Source organism: Coturnix japonica, chromosome 14, assembly GCF_001577835.2.
Source record: "Coturnix japonica isolate 7356 chromosome 14, Coturnix japonica 2.1, whole genome shotgun sequence".
NCBI classification, from domain to species: domain Eukaryota; kingdom Metazoa; phylum Chordata; class Aves; order Galliformes; family Phasianidae; genus Coturnix; species Coturnix japonica.
The window spans coordinates 302624-320585 of NC_029529.1; the positions used below are offsets into that span (position 1 = coordinate 302624).

At 39.4% G+C, this 17962-nt stretch overlaps 1 protein-coding gene across 2 annotated transcripts in view; it reads left to right on the forward strand.

Moving 5' to 3' along the window:
* Nucleotides 1–1458: 1458 nt before the first annotated feature.
* The window catches only part of SHISA9 (shisa family member 9), a 170733-nt gene continuing 154229 nt past the window's right edge, over nucleotides 1459–17962 (forward strand). Inside the window, exons 1-3 of one of the 2 annotated variants that reach the window (XM_015876445.2) lie at nucleotides 1459–1657; nucleotides 2351–2944; nucleotides 9848–9975. In XM_015876445.2, coding sequence (XP_015731931.1) covers nucleotides 2421–2944; nucleotides 9848–9975 — 652 coding nt within the window. In that variant the 5' untranslated portion in view covers nucleotides 1459–1657; nucleotides 2351–2420. Of the gene's footprint in view, nucleotides 1658–2255; nucleotides 2945–9847; nucleotides 9976–17962 lie in introns of those variants that run through there. The other variant, XM_015876446.2, reaches the window with a different exon arrangement.

The following is a 17962-nucleotide window of genomic DNA, read 5'->3' on the forward strand; positions in this document are numbered from 1 at the left end:
TGATTTATGGGTTCTGAGCTCAATAGGTCTTATGGTGTCACAGGAAACACTGCTTTTCAAGATTTGAATCCCCCACCCCCCTTTTCGAATCCTCCCTCTTTTTTTTTTTTTCCCCAGTTCTGAGCTCGATTTCCTAGGACGTGCCATTTAGAGTCAGATCCTGATCTCATGGAACTGAGTCCAGCAGATGTTAGATTCTAGCCTAAATACTGTGCCTTTGTTGCTGTTGCAAAATGCTTAAGGAAATCCCCAGGAACTTAGCAAAACAAGGAACTCATACCACAGGCACTCAGGATTAATGGCCCACAAAATAAATCATTTCTTGATGCTATTATTTCTACACATGCATAGCACTAATCATGCAAAATATTTAAGCAGCTTTTCAGCATCAGGGAAACTTGTATAATTTTATATACCTGACAAGACTGGCCCTTAAATATCTACAGATACAACAGTATGATTCACTTTTTTTTTTCAGTACTTTCAGCTCAAAATGCATTACAAAGTGTTAAATAATAAATAACAGCAGAGTGAAGTATACGCAAGAGAGGAATGATACGATTTCAGAGGAGACTTGAAAGGGGATGTTGATGAGGTGGAGGTTTTAAGAATTAAATATTAACAAAGAGGCTGGTTTGGCTGAGACCAATTGATTTTCTCTGCTGAGGAATAAAGGGGATTTCTGAGCTGCAGAAAGGCTTCCTGCCAACCCCTTCGGTGGAATCATCACACTGTACTTGGAGTCTATTTTTAAGAGAAAGCAAAGGATCACAATTAGCTAACGACAGCCCTCTCCAATTCCAAACGTCTGCTTTGTCCTCTGCCTCACCTCTCCATCATTCACTGTTTCACAACTCCACAGGAGCCTGGCCCATGTTCCTGGAGAGCAGCGGCCGCACAGCCCCCCCTCCCTGAGCTGAGGCCACCCAGATGTCTCCCTGAGGAGCACGGAAGCTGCTTGTAACCCCAGCACATACTGCTAAATCACGCCATAACGGGCTTGTTTCCTACATCTGGTGGCAGCATAGCATTCAGGATAAGAGTATTGCTGTTTGTGCAGGTTGCTGCCAAAGCATACGGCGGGGATGACAGAGTCAAGTAGCAGGGATGGGGAACGAATAGCTAAAAACTCTCCCAGAGTCAGCGTTCTGTTTGGGGAAGTTATTTTAATTCAGTGTCTCACAGACAACCTTACTGCGTCCCCAGGATCCGGCCCGACCGGCATCATAACGAGATTTCTCACTAAGGAAGCGCAGGGATAGCTCACGTTTAGCAGCCACACGCGTGGCCCCGCTGTAAGGCACGCAGCACGAGTAACGGACGCTACCTGAGAGCAGGGCACGTCCGCGCTGTAGCGGAGTCACAGCCCCGCACACACCGCCCCGCCAGGACCCGCCCGCCCCTCACAGGTGCGTGAAGCTCCGACCACACTGCGACGCGCAGGAGCGGAGTGCTCCTCCCGCGCTCTGGTGCGCACCTGGGCCTGGAGCCCGACGCGCTGCAGGGGGAGCGACACCGCAGTCGCCCGGCGCCGCCCCCCGCCCTGTCCGGCCGGTACCCCCAGCGCAGCGCAGCGCGCAGGAGGGGAGAGGAGGCGCTCCCGCGCTTTCGAAGACGCACCTGTAGGGAGCGCCCACCTAAGCGGGAAGTCTCTTATGTAAGGGATCTATGGTGGGGGACGGGCGCTTCGGGGGGTTGCTGGGCGCGAGTGAAGCCCCTTGGGGAGGCTGCGTGGGAGCGGGCCAAAGTGGTGCCCGGGGAAAGGGGCTATGCTCGGTTCACGGTGTCCAGGCGTCCGCCGGCAGCGTGGCGATTAGGCTGGGCCGCCTCGCACTCACGCTTGCTGTGGAGCAGCCCTTCCCCGTGGACTATGTGCCGCTCCGTCCGGCCGCACTCTGTCCCTCGGCTCGCCCGGCTCCGGGCGGGGCTCTGCGGGCACCGGGGGCCGGGCGAGGGAGTCGTGCGAGGGGCAGCGCCGGGCTCTACGCGAGAGCGGAAAGTGGGCGCCCCGGCTCCCGCGATCGGCACCAGGCGGCGCGAGGCGGTCCCCGCTCCGCTCCTTCCCTCTGCAGCGGCCTCGCCCCGGCTCTCCCGCCCCACGCCCCTCTTCCCAGCCCGCTGTTGTGCGCTGCCCCGCGCTGCCGCCGCACCTCCACCCCCCCCCCGCACTCCTCCTCCTCCTCCTCCCGTGCGCTCCCTCTCCGCGCTCCCCGCTCCACAAGTGCTGCGCGCTTGCTCGGCTCCTCGGAGCAGGGAGGCGCGAGGCTGCGGCGCCACCCGGGGTCCGTAGTGCTGAAGGCGAGCGCGGGCTGAGGCGCGCCCGGCCCTTGACCGAGCCCTTTATGTTCAGCTCCTGGCGTGGCGCAGCATCCAGCAACTCGAGCGGCGGCGACGGTTCTGAGCCGGGGCTGAGAGGCGGAATGGAAGGTTTCCTTCGGCTGCTGTTCGGCTACTTGGTGGCGGACTTGCTAACGCTGGTTTGTCGGGCTCAGGAGAAAGCTGGCCAGCAGCTGGGGAGCTTCGTGGTGCTCTCGGGAGGAAACCACTCCAGCCTTGGGGAACAACTGGATCCCTCCGAGCCACCTCCCACGCCGGACTTCTGCAGGGGCTACTTCGATGTGATGGGGCAGTGGGACCCCCCCTTTAACTGCAGTTCGGGGGAGTTCATTTTCTGCTGTGGCACTTGTGGCTTCAGATTTTGCTGCAAGTTCAAGAAGACGAGACTGGATCAAAGCACCTGCACGAACTATGAGACGCCGCTGTGGATGAACACTGGGAAGCCTCCTTCCCGCATAGATGACCCTCTGCACGACCCCACCAGGGATAAAACCAACCTCATCGTCTACATTATCTGTGGGGTTGTGGCAGTTATGGTGCTGGTGGGAATCTTCACCAAACTAGGGCTGGAGAAGGCGCACAGACCTCAGCGGGAGCACATGTCCAGGTAAGGTTGGGTGCCAGGGTGCAGGGTCCCTTCCCCCATTGCTCCTCTCCAAACAAACAAAAAAACCCAAAACAAAAAAAAACCAAAACCAAACAAACGTTAAAAACTCCACGAGTTCCTGCTAAACAATATGTCTATCTAGCCAGGCAGGCTTTGTTCCCCTGCAAGGTAACTGAGGAGACCAACTTCAGAAAGCAGGGCTTCTGTGGTTCCCCAAACCAATAGTTATCATAGTGCATGCATACAGAGGAAGGATAGAAGTAACAGGGGAGTGTACACACAGAGTAGTCAATTTATCTGCAGCATTGGACCCTCTCCCCAGTAATATCCAGCAAGTCTTCTCAGATACATTGTATGTGAATAGGAAAGCAGAAAAAGCCTGAAAGCAGAAACAGTGGATTATAGGAAGCCTGGTAGGTTCTCTCTTCCAACTGTTTTGAAGCCTGGAAAATGTTTTTAACTTCTCAACTGAAGATGTAAACAGATGTCATCTCACTCTCCCCTTCCAGCTGCAAAATGGTTTTGGCATGGCTTTCTCTACTCCCCCAGCCTCTGAAAGTGTGTGAGCTATTTGTAAAATGCCTGAACTGTGAAAATGAGCCAGGGTAGAAGGGATCCGGGAGACAAAAAGGAAATGCTAATGTAGAATTTCTTAATGTTTTTCAGTTGCTGTTGGAAGGTTAAAAACATAATATGAAGATCTTGTCACCTATTTGTGTGTTACACTCTATGTCCGCTGTGCAATGGCTGAGTTACATCAATGAGAACCTCCCCCACCAAGAGTTAGGCATGCTGTTTTCTGTCTACTCCAGATACAGACTGCCTAGTGGTGGATAGGCAGATGGGCAGCTCAGGACTGAGCCCAGTGTCTTAAACAACATATTCCAAACCAAGATTGTCGTAGCAGTTCAAAATCAAGGCATAACACGTGCCAAGTTTGCAGTCTGTCTGTTGTTTTTTTTTTTAATGCTAATCCCGGGCACATGAAAGTAAAGCAGATAGGGGGGAAAGGCATTAAAAAAGGAAATTGCTTCATTAAATAGCCTAAACCAACTCCAGTGTCTTGGGCAACTTTAGAAATGAAATGCAATTAAAATGATGCCTTCTACTGGACATGCAGTAAGGCAGAAAGATTCCCCTTGCCCTGGTGATGATGTAGTTCACAGTCGTTAAAGCTTAGATGAAAAGTCTTACTCTGAAATACAGCACAAGAAATCAACTCAATACCTGGAGCCATGTCATGGCTGCTTATCGTGGAGTGAACAGGAAAAAGCCACCAAAAATACTCCTGCAAAGGCATTATCTGTTCACTAACAATTATTTGCTATTCATAAACTGATTGATACAGTTACTACTGAGAACAGCACATCACAAATTTCAGTCAATTCAATACTGTGTGTCAGTGGCAATTCTGCAAAGTCAGTTTTCTTTGAGCAAGGCGTATTAATCCTTTAGACATTCTGAATATTCAGACTACAAAACTGAGACAGAATATGTGAATCCCAATTGACTTAAAATCTTACCCTTGAACTAAGGGGCTGAAGCTTGTTTGTGAAAAGCTCTCATATGATTCAGTCTGTTTCTGTGGTGTCTTCGTGCAGGCAGTAAGTCAAAGCTTCTAACAAAAAACAGGACAAAGCAAAGGTGTAGCTATCCCTGCTTATACCTGGCTTAAACAGATCCAACTTCTACTAACAGAAATATTTGCTGAAGAAACTCTTTGTATTTGCTATCTAAAGTACAGGTGTTAAGTATTCTGAAATGATATTCTGTCTTCTGATATTCTGGGAAATAGTATTACAAGGGACCAGAAAATATTCTCTGTTGTGTGTGCATAAAGATTTGGCTTCTGAAGTGGTTCTTAGAAAGGTCATGTGTTATCCTAATTACTTAACATTGTCTGAGATCTTGTACCTTCCTCACCGTGAAAACATTCAGATAAGGATTATAGCAACTTTGAAAGTCATGATCACATGGAAAAACAGTCACCCACTCACTGCACATAATAGCTAGTCATGTTCTGATGAAGCAGCGCTATGGGTTTGGGTTTTTTTTTTTTGTTTTTTTTTTTTTCCCTCCCCAAAAGTTATTACACTCACAGCTGTGTGGGGCGGGTCTACTATGGCATCACTTGTAAAAGGAATTAATTTGTAAATCCTTTGGGCAATCTAAAAATCTGTTCATTTAGTGAAGAACTGAAGTAACCCCTTTGTCCTCAACTGTTTGTTTAACTAAATTATTCCATCCTCATTGTACACTACTAGTACTCTGAAAAAGAAGTTGCAGTGCTCAAGAAATAATTTGTTTAAATCACTAATAGTACCAGAAATTAAAATAATATCTAGTCTGTATTTGTATTCACTTTCTTTTGCAATACTAATTAAAATAAAAAAACAAACACAACAAAGCCAAATAAAAACTAGAACCCCTTATGTTTTTCTTCTGTAGCAAATCTTATTAAAAAGCAAAGATGTAATGCACTGAGGGTGTTAGGTAGGCCAAATCAGAAATGTGTTACTCCATTTTGGCTGGCAGCAAAAAACATACAGAGATGGATTTGTTATCTATTTCTGTTGCTAAGATTGTCTCCTTTCTCTTCCGTACCCCACAGGTACAGGAATTACTGGAATTCTTTTAATTCTTATGAACAAATTCACTTAAATAAAGGCTAGTACTGTTTATCAGATAAGATGATGGATGATGTAAACTGACTTTTTTTATAAGGGCTGATTTTTTATTTATTTATTTTTTTTTAAGTGAACAGGATACAACTGGTGTAAATTGTGTATTTCCACTTTTTTATTTGCTATTAAGAAACATGAACAGAGACCTGCACACAAGAGTGCTTGTAAACAGAGACAGGTCTGTGCCATGCTTAGTAATTCTTTGCATCATTTCATCTTGCAGTCAGTGGATCTGCTACTGTAGCAAGACACTTGTGTATGTTAGAGAAACTTCACAGAGTAGGTGAGCTTAGTTTCTATAACCTCTCATTATATTTTGTTTACTTCTATATCAAAACAAACCAAGAACACTCTATTTATTTCACTGAATTTTCCTGAAATACTCCACAATGAAATAACACCGGGGAAATGTAGTGAAAACAACCCATAACTAAAACAAACAAGCAAACAAAAATCTACATCAAAACCCAGTGAGCAAGGCTATTTAGCAAAAAGAAGTCACTTCCTTTTAAGAAAAAAGGCCAAGTGTACAGCTGCTGACAATTTATTTCTTTTGCTTTTCAATAGAACACTCTTACTGTTGGGATGGAACTTAAATATGGAAGATGAAGGTAGGGAAGGAAGTATGGTATGAACTGAATCATATATTTTCCTTTAGACATCATATGATAATACACTGTTTATATAATTTTCCTCTTTAAATTTGTTACTTGATGTTAAAAGGAGATGTTTCCTCAGCTACCGTGTTAAGGAACTAAGCAGAGTAATTCTTCCTTTACCCAAATGCCTTTTAAGAGAATAAGGTGGTGTATGTTATCAGATATGGCAGAAGGACTGCATGTGGCAGTACAGTGCCTCAAAGGAAAAAGAAACAATCTGCCTCCTGAAGGATACCTAGAAGCTTTGTTGCTTACAAGGGCAGCACGTGCTTGCTGCTTAAGACTTGCATCAGTGGAGCTCTGTAAAATGGTGAATCCTCTCTTGACAGTGTGTAGAATAGGCAAAAGTTTGCGTTCCACGGAGCAGATTTTTCTGTAAATAAAACTACACCTTTGTCTTCTTCCCTAATCCTCATGGAGAATGTGCATACGGACCCAGAACTGAATGAACAGTATTTACACTTGTACTCTCTAGCTCCTGTTCTGGTGGTGTTGTGTGTGGTTTTTTTTTGTTGTTGTTTGTTTGTTTTTTGTTGTTTTTTTTTCTCTCCCAGGCAGTGCTTCTGGTAGCCTGTTAGCAGCTTTCTGAAAATTAAGAGCCATCTGATTTTTTATCCTTCTCAATGTGCTAAGCTCCGAAGTCAAGTCTTTAGTTGATTATTCAAAAGGCATGTACCTGGGGCCAACAGAAGTCTGACTTGCCAAGATGCTGAATCCTACATGTGAAATTATTTCCCTTATGGATTTAAACCTAAATCTAAATTCGGCCTACCTAACATGGATTTTGGAGGCAAATTATAACAACTGACCTTTCATGAAATAACTTGTGTTTCAGCTTTCTCAGCCTTACAACCGTAAAGGAAATGGCTGGCTCCACATGCTTTGTAACATCTGAAAATAATATTATATATCCAAAGAGAAAAATCTTATGGCAGAAGAAATCTTGCGACAGTTCGATAGCTCTGAGCCATACTTAGGTAACATTTTTCCACTTCTGTAAAACTGCAGTCAATGTCAATATATCAATATATAGGACTTAGATATCGCTACCTTTTAGATTTCCTTTAAAAATCATTATATATAGCAATGGTGTGAATAAAGCCTCTCCACACATATCACTTTTTAGTAGGACCTACTTTGTAGTTTGATATTCAGGTAAGAAATGCACAAAGTCTGTTGGCCTCTGCAGTATTTTTTGAAGCAAGCATCTGTTCAAGGATACTGCTGTGTACCCTATGTACACAAAACTCTATATGGGCAAATCCCTAGGAAAAAAAACAACAGGTAACTGCATTGCCTTTGTGCTTTAGTAATACGAGCTGCCACACATTTTTAACTTTCCCTGACATCAGTGGAAGATCAAGGCAAGCCTTTTGTTATATGAGCTATTCTGCCCTGGGAAGACTCTGTAACTTTGGCTAATGTAGTACAAACATAGGTGCTGTGTCATTCAAAATCATTAAAAATAGAACTTGACAAGAAGTTCCTTTTTCCTTGACATATTTGTATAGCTAATTCCTTAAAACTTGGCTGAAAAAAAGCCACACTAAAGCAGTAGAAAACTCATTTGGTATCTTCACAGTCAGTCAGTAGTTAATCTGCTGTCATTTAAAGCCTGTAGTTAACAACATTCAACGTCATATTAAGGGCAATGAAGAAAACTTTTCAGAAAACCTGCTCTCACAAGGCTGGGAAATACTGCGCTGTATCACAGGTTTACACAATTTTAACGCCCATGATGAAGTTAGGAACTTTGATTTGTGCTTCTTCTCAGAAATGTGCCCACCTGCCTTTGGAGAAAAAAAAAAAAAAAAAGTAATGACATCTTGATGTCAATTTTTAAAAATAAATCTGTATTGCATAAATTGACTATGTATTGATAGCTTTGGTTCCTGTTATTCTCAACTGTCTTTTGCAATTTAGTGCTTTCTTTTTGCATCTTTTTCTGCATACCCTTGTGAGATCTCTCTTTGTGAATTTTTATTATTCTGCTATGTAGGCCAGCTCTGCAGTTTCTGCTGTATAAGCATTGCTTCAAATGGAAGCACTGCTCTGATACCATTAATCATTTGGTTACTGTCTTCTGACCTTTTACAGCATTAAGAGAATTCTGTAACATGTTGATCACAACTGTAAATAGTATTTAATAACACGATGCTAGCCCTAAGCAGATGGAAACATCAATATCAGTCATCAGTGTTCCTGCAAACAGAGAGTGATATGTATTTTAGAAGTCCTCTCTGTATCTTAAATGAAACAGCTATTTAATATTTAAAAGTACAGTGCTCCTTGATCAAGAAATCATCATGTAATGGAACCACAGTGCAGGAGCTAGGTGGTACCTGTTGCAAATTTCACCAGTGGGCATTTATTATTTTTATTAATTAGTTTATAAACTTGATGCAGTGTCTGGGACACTGTATAATCTGGCAGTAAATTAAACTAAACTAGGCACAGTCCTTGGAAGATGCATTTGTTCCCTTCAAAAAGCAGTTCAAGGCATCTAAAAATTAACAGTAAGAAAAATGGAGGAAGCAAATAACGGTCAGTGATGTACCATTTTGCATGGAGCTCCAAAGACACTGGTAAGACCCTGTGAGTGTTTCCATTGCCGAAAGGAATGGTTTCTGCAGGTGGGTTGGTTATATTTGCGGCACAGTGGTTCAGCAGGTAGTTGTGTGATGCAAACCTAGGGGCTAACCCTGTTCCTAGTGAAGTCAATGGTGAAACTCCATGGCCTAGAATAAGAGAGGGAGATGTTTGGAACTTAAAACATAGCTGATACATGTCTGCATTCTTACCTACACGATTTACACAGGGCAGGTTGTTTGACAGTGGACCGAGTCCACAGAAACTATGCAAATGTGGGATGAGCCACGGTGTCACATAAAATTACTGCCTGCAGTGCTGCAGAAAACCCCCACGCTTAGCTTCAAGTTGGGCCTGGCCATACTGTGAGGACTCTTTCTGCTTGCACAGAGCTGCTGCAAAGCTTTCATCCTTTTTCCAGCAATGTTACCACAACAGCTTTGCTCTATTGTAATGATGAGGTCACTCTTAAAGAAGTGAGAAAAGATGTTTTTAGCTGACTTTCTGAATTGAGAAAGCTCAAATCCCTGATTGTGTATGGTGTCATGCCTACTGGATTGCTACAAGAAAATTATATTTAAACCTTTCATCTTTGTTAACATTTTTCATTGAAAATGATCTAGGCCACTGCATTGTGTGGTGCTCTATGCAGCTGCATGTTTAAAAAGAGTTGACTCTGACAGACCTGCTCAGTTTGACTGTGATGGCAATGTCATCAAGAACAGGCAATTGAAGAACTTGGCAAGTCTCAACAAGCTTAAATTATGTTTCTGTGGAGTAAAGACAGATGAAGTCTTAGGTGTGAAGTCTCATGATTAATCTGAGTTCCCGGTTTTGCTGCGAATAGAACTGTTTTTTCAGGTAGACATGATAGACTGTATCCCAAACAGAAACAACGCACCTGGACTATAGTGCAAATAACTTAAGAAATTTTCCAACAGTTTTATTCTGAAATTTTGTTTGTTTTTCAGGGCTCTTGCTGATGTGATGCGACCACAAGGTCCGTGTACAACAGATCATATGGAAAGAGATCTCAACATTGTAGTACATGTGCAACATTATGAAAACATGGAGACAAGACCTCCTCCAAATAATTTACGTAAGTTGCATAATAACGGCATTATTATTATTATGAAATGATATTGGTGGATGTCAAATGCGAATGTACGATACAAAGGTTCTGGCAAATTAGAAATAGTTTATCTCAGAATTAGAAATACCTAGATCTGGTAGAAAAAGTGCAGTGCTTACAGAAAATCATTTTGATGTGTAAAAATGAGTTCCTGCCTTTGTTTATTACCTTACTGTCTTGGTTGACTCTTTTGAATCTTTGTCTCTAACTGATATTTTTGTTAAGCACATCAACCTATTCCTTATTCTTTGTTTTTTAAATACCAAAATAAAAATGGCTAAGTTTACAACAAGATTTAACAAGATGTATTATACATCTGTAACACCCAAAAAGAAAGTAGTCCCACTGGGGTATCATCTAGTGGTGGTCTCGTTATCATCGCCACTCGTACAGTAGTTAAATACATTCCTGGAGAGCATGAAGTTGTATGTAGTTTTCAATTTCTTCTTTTTTTTTTTTTTTTTTTTTTCCCTCTAGTGGAAATTCAAGAAGAAACTATTGAGTTTCAAATAATATTTTTGTTTTGTATTTGCTATTATTTATTTGTTTTTGAAGATAAATCAAAACTACAACTTGGGGCTTCAAAGGAAATATGGTAGTTATTGTGAGATTGTACTGCTCCCTTCTTTTTGGGGAACATCATAAAAACAGGGGGAGAAAGAGAAGATTCATGTGCTGCGTGCACTCCTGGTATTTGTTTAGTGGTAAAGGCCGATGGTGATTTCTTATGTGCATGGTTACAGGACAACAGGAGAAAATTAAAGCTGTGATGTCTAATAGATACCATATTTAGTGAAGTCTGATATCTAATCTGTCTGCACTACTCTCCAGCAAAGTACTTCCAGCTGGGCATGTGCAGTTCTACACTTCTGAAGGGGAAGTACATGTGTATGGGAAACTGGTAATCACAGCCTGAACCTCTGATTAATCAGCTGAGGCAAGTGTTGGGTCAGCTGTGGGAGCACAAGTGAAGATAATTCATCTGTGCACCCGGAAGGGGTGGAGCTTGACTCCACCTCTCCTAGACTTCATTTAAGGGCTGACCACCATGACAGCAGCATCTCTGTTGGAGATTGCTCCTTTGTGGAGATTGGGTGACCAGCCTCAGCATTTTCCAGCTAGACTGAAGGCATCAGCATTGGTGAGTTTTTCCTATAGATAACCTTTGGCTATCTATTACCACCATTCTTTTATTATTATCTTCATTCTTGTATTATTTCCTACATTACAACATGCATACCACAGCATTATATCTCTTAATTTTATAAAAGCACAGTTTCTTGAGAGGAACGTATGCGTCTCTCAATCAAAGGTGCTCTTACTGCTACTTTTTGCTCATGTGGTTTGAGGAGGAGGTGCTCTCTTGCTCTCTCTCTTTGCTCTATACTTCTTTGCCAATCCCTTCTGATTGTTCCTGTCACTGTGTTTTCAAGCAGAAATATGCCAAATACTCATGTAATCAGGTTACAACGGGTTAGTTTCTGTCATATGTGAAATGTATATTCAGAATCTCAGTTAGTGAAGAGGGCCAGAAAGTAAGTAGATTCCTGCTATATTGATTGCATCTGTAATTTTGTAATCTTCACACTGAGATTTTGCTTAAAACCTTGTATACTTCAATATATGACATAGTCTCAGGGCTGCTTTAGATGCAGTTCAGGCATTCCTGCTATGAATAGAAACCTTGGAAAAAAGGCAGCAAAGATGGTAGTTGTTTCAGTCTAGTCAAATTTATGGATTAAGTCGATCAATTTTTTGGTGTAGACCTTCAAGTGGTGAAATTACTCAAGGCATCTTTTAATATTACATATATCTGCTTTGTAGCTTTCTGTTTGTTGCCACTATATTGTCTGGTAAATTCATCAAAAATGCTTTGGAAAGAAGAGCTATTTAGAGAAATTTCCTAAGCCCAGTGTCTTAGCAATATGAAACTTTAATGTGGAGTTCTGAAACACTGTAAGAGTGCAGATATTACTTACAGAAACTTTCTCATTTCAGCATTACCTACTCCTAGTGCTGGAAAAGTGGCTTCTTGGTGTATTTTTAAGAAGTAAATTAGCAAAGCTCAAGCACAGCTTTCACTGAACTTCTGTTCCAGCTCTTTTTGTATACAGAGAAAATGAAGTACTACAAACTTACAGCATCAGACACTTCAATATATATTTTTTAAGTTCTCTTAGCTAGTAGGTAGGAAATGGTAACTTAGCAATCTCAAAATGAAACATAAAAATTTGATACTAATGTACTTTTCACATTGGGCTGTAGATATGAAGAGGGCAGGAGTAATCTCTTAGGCATTATGTACTATTTCCATATGCAACTTTCAAAAATATTGAAGACAAACTATTGAGGGCCCAACATTATTAAAAATATTCTGATTCGAATATTAATTTTCTCTATTGCCCTCTTGAGAAAACATCTTGTTGGTACTGCCAACCCACTCTTGATGTGTCCCTTCATGCTGTGTCAAAATGACAAACTTTGCTTCACCTCTGATAGTGAAAATTTGTGTATTTCTGTCTTTGGACTGTTTATTACCGGAGAACAAAGACTTGTAAGCATAGCTATTTGCCAAAATCAATAGTGCAATGGAAGGCCAAAGTAAAATTTCTTTTCAGCATCTTGGAGTGCCCTTTGATCCTGGATGTACCTTGGCTCCTGAATAAACAAAGATTTTCTTTCCTGTGCCCAGGTAAATCTAGACAGCTTCGACATTTATTAGTGAAAGCTGCTTTGTCCTTAGTGGTTGTTAGTTGCCATAATTTTCTCGTGATAATGTGCTTTATTTAGGATTTCTTTTCTATTATTTTATGTCATTAGAATGGAATAGTGCTTTGTAAACAAGCAGCAGTTATCTACCTAGAATTACCACATTTGAGTTCCCTAGCATGGCATATTAAACACAATTTTTAAAAAGCATTTGTAAATTATATTAAAAACAAAACCAAAAGCAAGTATTGCTGGAGAATTTGAGATCAGTTTTATTCACCTCTATTTAACTTTCACAGATCTTAACAGAGCAGAAGCATTCAAGATTTTTTTTTTCTACGTGCTGTGTTAGAAGTCAGCAATTTATTAAACTTGGGATTATAAAACCAGAGCATCAGGATTTAGGAGCCTTTCTAGCTATATACTTATTTCTGGAAGATGATTGCTGGTATTATTTTTAATTCATATTTTATGATGGCAGAAAGTAACACTTATGTTAGAGCTGTCCACAGCCACTTTTCCTAATGACCAGTAAAAGCTCAGTTACTGTCGTCTTGCACTAAGATATTTAAAGCATTCATGCACAATCCAGGGATTGAACTGACTTTAAAGGGAAGCCAATTTGAGACTAAGGTGAAATGCTAGCTTTTAGTTAGTTCGACATACGGGTTATTTCTTCATTTTTAATTTAACACAAAATGTTGCACAGTATCAAAATAGCCCATTTTAATACTAGCCAAAGATTTGCAGCACACATGATTAAAACAACTTTTCCTCTTCTTAAAGGGAATACTGTGCTGCTGTATTTGATTGTCAGTTGTTCTGGCCGCTTGCTCATTACAAATGCTAGTGCTGAAAACAAAGCTACGATATTTCTAAAACTGACGCCCTATGATAAGTTAATTTTATTTTTTATTTCTTTGCACTGGACAATTAAAATATAAAGAAGAGGGTATTTTCCAAAGTTCTTACATACTGGAATAAACATATCATATTGTGTATTCCCATGTATCACCTGTGGCTGTAATCTGAAGCTCAGCCTGTTTCTCTGTGAAACCATCACTAATTTGACTCTGTGTAAATGCAGTTAGAATTTGCAAGATTTTTTTTTTCCCAGTCTTCTTCATCCTTTGTGAATATAACTTTCTTGTTGTTTACTGCAGAGATCTTTAGCAAATTGATTATGTTTAGCATAAGAAAGTAAACATAATCTGATACAGACAAATTTATGGTTCACTGCACTGCATTGTCTAAGCATAACTCCTGCTTTTGCTCCCTGGAAATAAGCATACAGGCTTACTGAGAAACTTTGGTGAACTACTGTCTTTGAAACACAAAGCTCCTGGAGTACACAAATTAGAAACTAATTTACTTGAATAGTAATGAGTAGGTAGTCACAGACAATGTGCAGGTATTACGTAATAACATACTTCTGCTGATAGGGGCTTCAAAACAGTATTAAGAACATTGTTCCAATGAACGGATGCAAAATGCAAAGGACTGAGCAAAAAACTTTATGCTTTGCCTTATTGCTATCTAGGTTGTTTGATTACAGTAAAATGCTTTTACAGACCTGATTATATACAGTCCAGACCAAAGGAACTGGACTAATTCTACATAAATGTTAATTAGCTGTTACCTCCTCTCTCAGAAGGACAAACTATAGGTAGAAAAGTTGATGTCTAAGGACAAGGCTCTAGCCATGTCTTATGAGCAAACAGATGGAGAAGACTAATAAATTTCCAGCCAAGAAAAAAGCACTGTGACTGAAAGAGAAGTAAAGCAGTACTGCTTATAGACTGTTCTGAGACAGTGAAGAATGAGGGAGAATAAAATGGCCAGCTTAATTGGACAGTGTACTTAATTCACAAGAAACTACAGTGTTGTGGCAGACGAAAGGAACAGTGTTCAATAGGAGTGGGGAATTTGTTTCGAATTGAAAGCTTAGTTTTCACTAGTATGCAAAAATTCATTTAACCAATTAATAATCTACCCATGAAGCACAATGATGCTATTAAAAAAAATAATAATTTAGGTCTTTAAGTTGCTGACCTAAAAGCCAGTAGGCTAAGATTAGCCCTGGAAGAGGACTACTTAGTGTTACATTTGGACAATGAAAAACTTGAGTTGTAAATTACATACTTTACAGAAATGATAATCTAAGAAAAAGGGCACAGCACAATCATATCATAAGCCATGTCAAAATATTGTTGTTTTTTTTTTTTAACGTAGTTTCTGTTTGAGGTTAAAAACAGTATGCTGCTTTGTCACAAGCATCTTGAGACCACTTTTTAAACCACTTTCAATTAAATTCTAGATATTGACTTCAACTGATATTATGGTGTCCAGTAGAACTTAAAAAGCATTAGCAAATTGATGACAGAATTCTTTTTTAGAATTCTTTTTTTTTAATAGATTTTTAAAAATTAATAAAACTACAGCTGTGGTGATAAGTATTACAGCTCCAAACCTTCCATGCTGGAAGCGATTTCCCATAGAACTTAGCATCTAAAGATGCATTTCTTTCGCAACCAACTCATTCACTGTTAAAGACAGTGATGTTTAATCTGTTCTGACTGCTTGTTTAGCCTCATAATTATTAATATAAAAATGTTAGTAATTTACGCTCAGATTTTAATTCAGATGCATGATGCTCATTTTAGAGAATGTTCTTGAAACACCAAAGAGGATGTTAAAGGAATTTAATTAGAACCTGATAGTGAGAGATTCTGAATTTATTTAGGAAAGATAAAACAGTAAGAAAAATTAAATATTTCATTAAGCATCAAAGTGGTACTTTTCTCTAATTCATTAAGGAAAAAAGGATAATTTTGAAAATGTTAGTATATACTACATACAATAGCTTTTCATTGGCAATTACATCTGTCTTCACCTAGGTACGTATGTCAGAACATGAACTAGCTCCATGCTTTTGAGATCATCTTGTTAGCTTAATCCACCAAATGAAAAATTAAGCTAAGGCAAATAAAGACTATTGGCATGAACAAGGACTGAGTATGCTGAGTCTATAATCCAATACAACTTTGAATTTGAAGTTACTGCACAAGTTCATTGGCTTTTGTCCTTATTCTAAAAGATATCTTGGCAAATATGATTTTGTTGGAAAACCAATAAAAATGCTGTATACCCTTTCTGTGATTTTAGTCAGTGAGATATGTTTTGAACAACAGTGGGTTCATAAGCTTTGTTCAATTAACCATTTCCATTAGGACTCAACAATGAAGTTTTTGTTGTCTTCACTTATTGTGCAGTAAGAATAATTAGATCAGATTACTGTCTTGCATCCTATATTTACTTTCAGTGAACTTTTAAATAAGATAAGTTTGACTTATTTTAATAAAAGTATTCATCACTGTAAAACATATTTGGGAGAAAAACAGTTAACCACTGATGTTATCCTTCAGCGGCAGTATTTAACTTTATTATTATAAAAATTCGAAATATTTTATAATGAATCTTAAAAGATGGAACAAATAATTTATAAAATAAAAACCAGTAATAATAGAAGAGAGTACTGCAATAACAGACTACTGCCTAGTTAGTTCTGAGTCAACAGCAAACTTGAAAATAGCTTATGAAGGATGAGACTTATTTTGATGTAATCGGGTGCAGATTCAAGTACGTGGAAATGCTGCCCAATGGCACAGGGATATTTTTACTATCTAGCAGATGAAAAGTCCATTATTTAAATATAGTTTGGCTTTGGAAAGTAGTTATGCCGTTTCTCTTGAATCTGCTTTTACTTCTGTACCGTCTTCTTATGTGCTGTCATTGTAAGTATTTAACAAGTGTTTGGTTTCATGGGAGATTAAGTACTTAGTCCTGTCATCCAACACTCACCTGAAAAAAAAGGCAATCCTTAGAAGAATAAGTATCATGCACTGCTTTGGTGCTCTGCCACTTGTTAAACATTATTAGTGAAGTACTATTTCCATTACATCAACTCAGTAGCTAAAATTGTATTTAGTATTATTTAGTTTACCTGTTTGAAAATAATTCTCAACACTGCATAACATCCAGCACAGAATTTTCCCACTTTTCACCTTAGCCATCAGCAGGGTTCATTGTCACTGCTTCTGTTTGTTGCAGGGATTCTTAATGTGAAAAACTGATAAGGTAAATAATGTCACAGTAATAGGTTTCATGTTTGGGGAAACAACAACAAGTAACCAAGAACAATAATAAAAAAATATTACTTACAGAAACTTTCTCATTTCGGCATTACCTACTCCTAGTGCTGGAAAAGTGACTTCTTGGTGTATTTTTAAGATGTAAATTAGCAAAGCTCAAGCACAGCTTTCACTGAACTTCTGTTCCAGATCTTTACTTACTGATTAAAAAAAACCAAAAAACTGATATGGTAAAGAATGGTAATAGGATGTTTGGGGAAAAACAATAATAAAAAATTATTAAAAAAGCAAATAAAAAGCACCTTTTGCTTTCATGGTCAGTTTGCCAGCATCGTCACCCAGACAAACTGTACATGCCTTTTCTTTAACAAAACAATATTGTTTTTAACTGTTGGCTTACAATTGGATCATCTTTCTAGATCTCCTAGCTCCCAGCCTCACATTTGGACCAAAAATCTTTCATTATTGGACCGAAAATCTTAAAACAAATTCTTTAGTATCTATCTATGCATGCAGGGGCAAGTATAAACTATTGTAAAGTGATTTTCCACAACTAAACAGATGCTTTTATGACTGTTTTAAACTTTAACGTTGTATTTTAGATTTTAAAGTGCTGTTGTCAGATTACTTATCCTCTTCTTTTTTTTTTTAATGCAGTCATACTGACTTTGCAACCACAATCAGTAGTTACAAAATAGAGGCTGACAGCATACATTAAAGAGCTTATGAATACCCATTCCAGTGTTACAAGATGGTAGTGATATTTAGTAAGAATTTCAATCTACAGATTCAATCATAAACAATTTTTAGAAACTTTGTTCCATGTTATCTGCTTTATTTCATAACTTTGAGATATGCACGTTAGCTGACTGCAGTTTTCTTATTGTCAGATAAAACTAGGAAGGGAATCGAGTGTTTAAGAAATTGCATTGTTGATTTTGATAATGGGAGCAATAGTTGGAAAAAAAAATAGTATCTAGTACCATTACATAAAGCTGCATTATAATCACACACATTATTACATGGTGTGTTCTACTTCTTTTTTATTTTGTATACAAAAAATTTTCAACTTTAGTTTCTAGTTGACACATCTG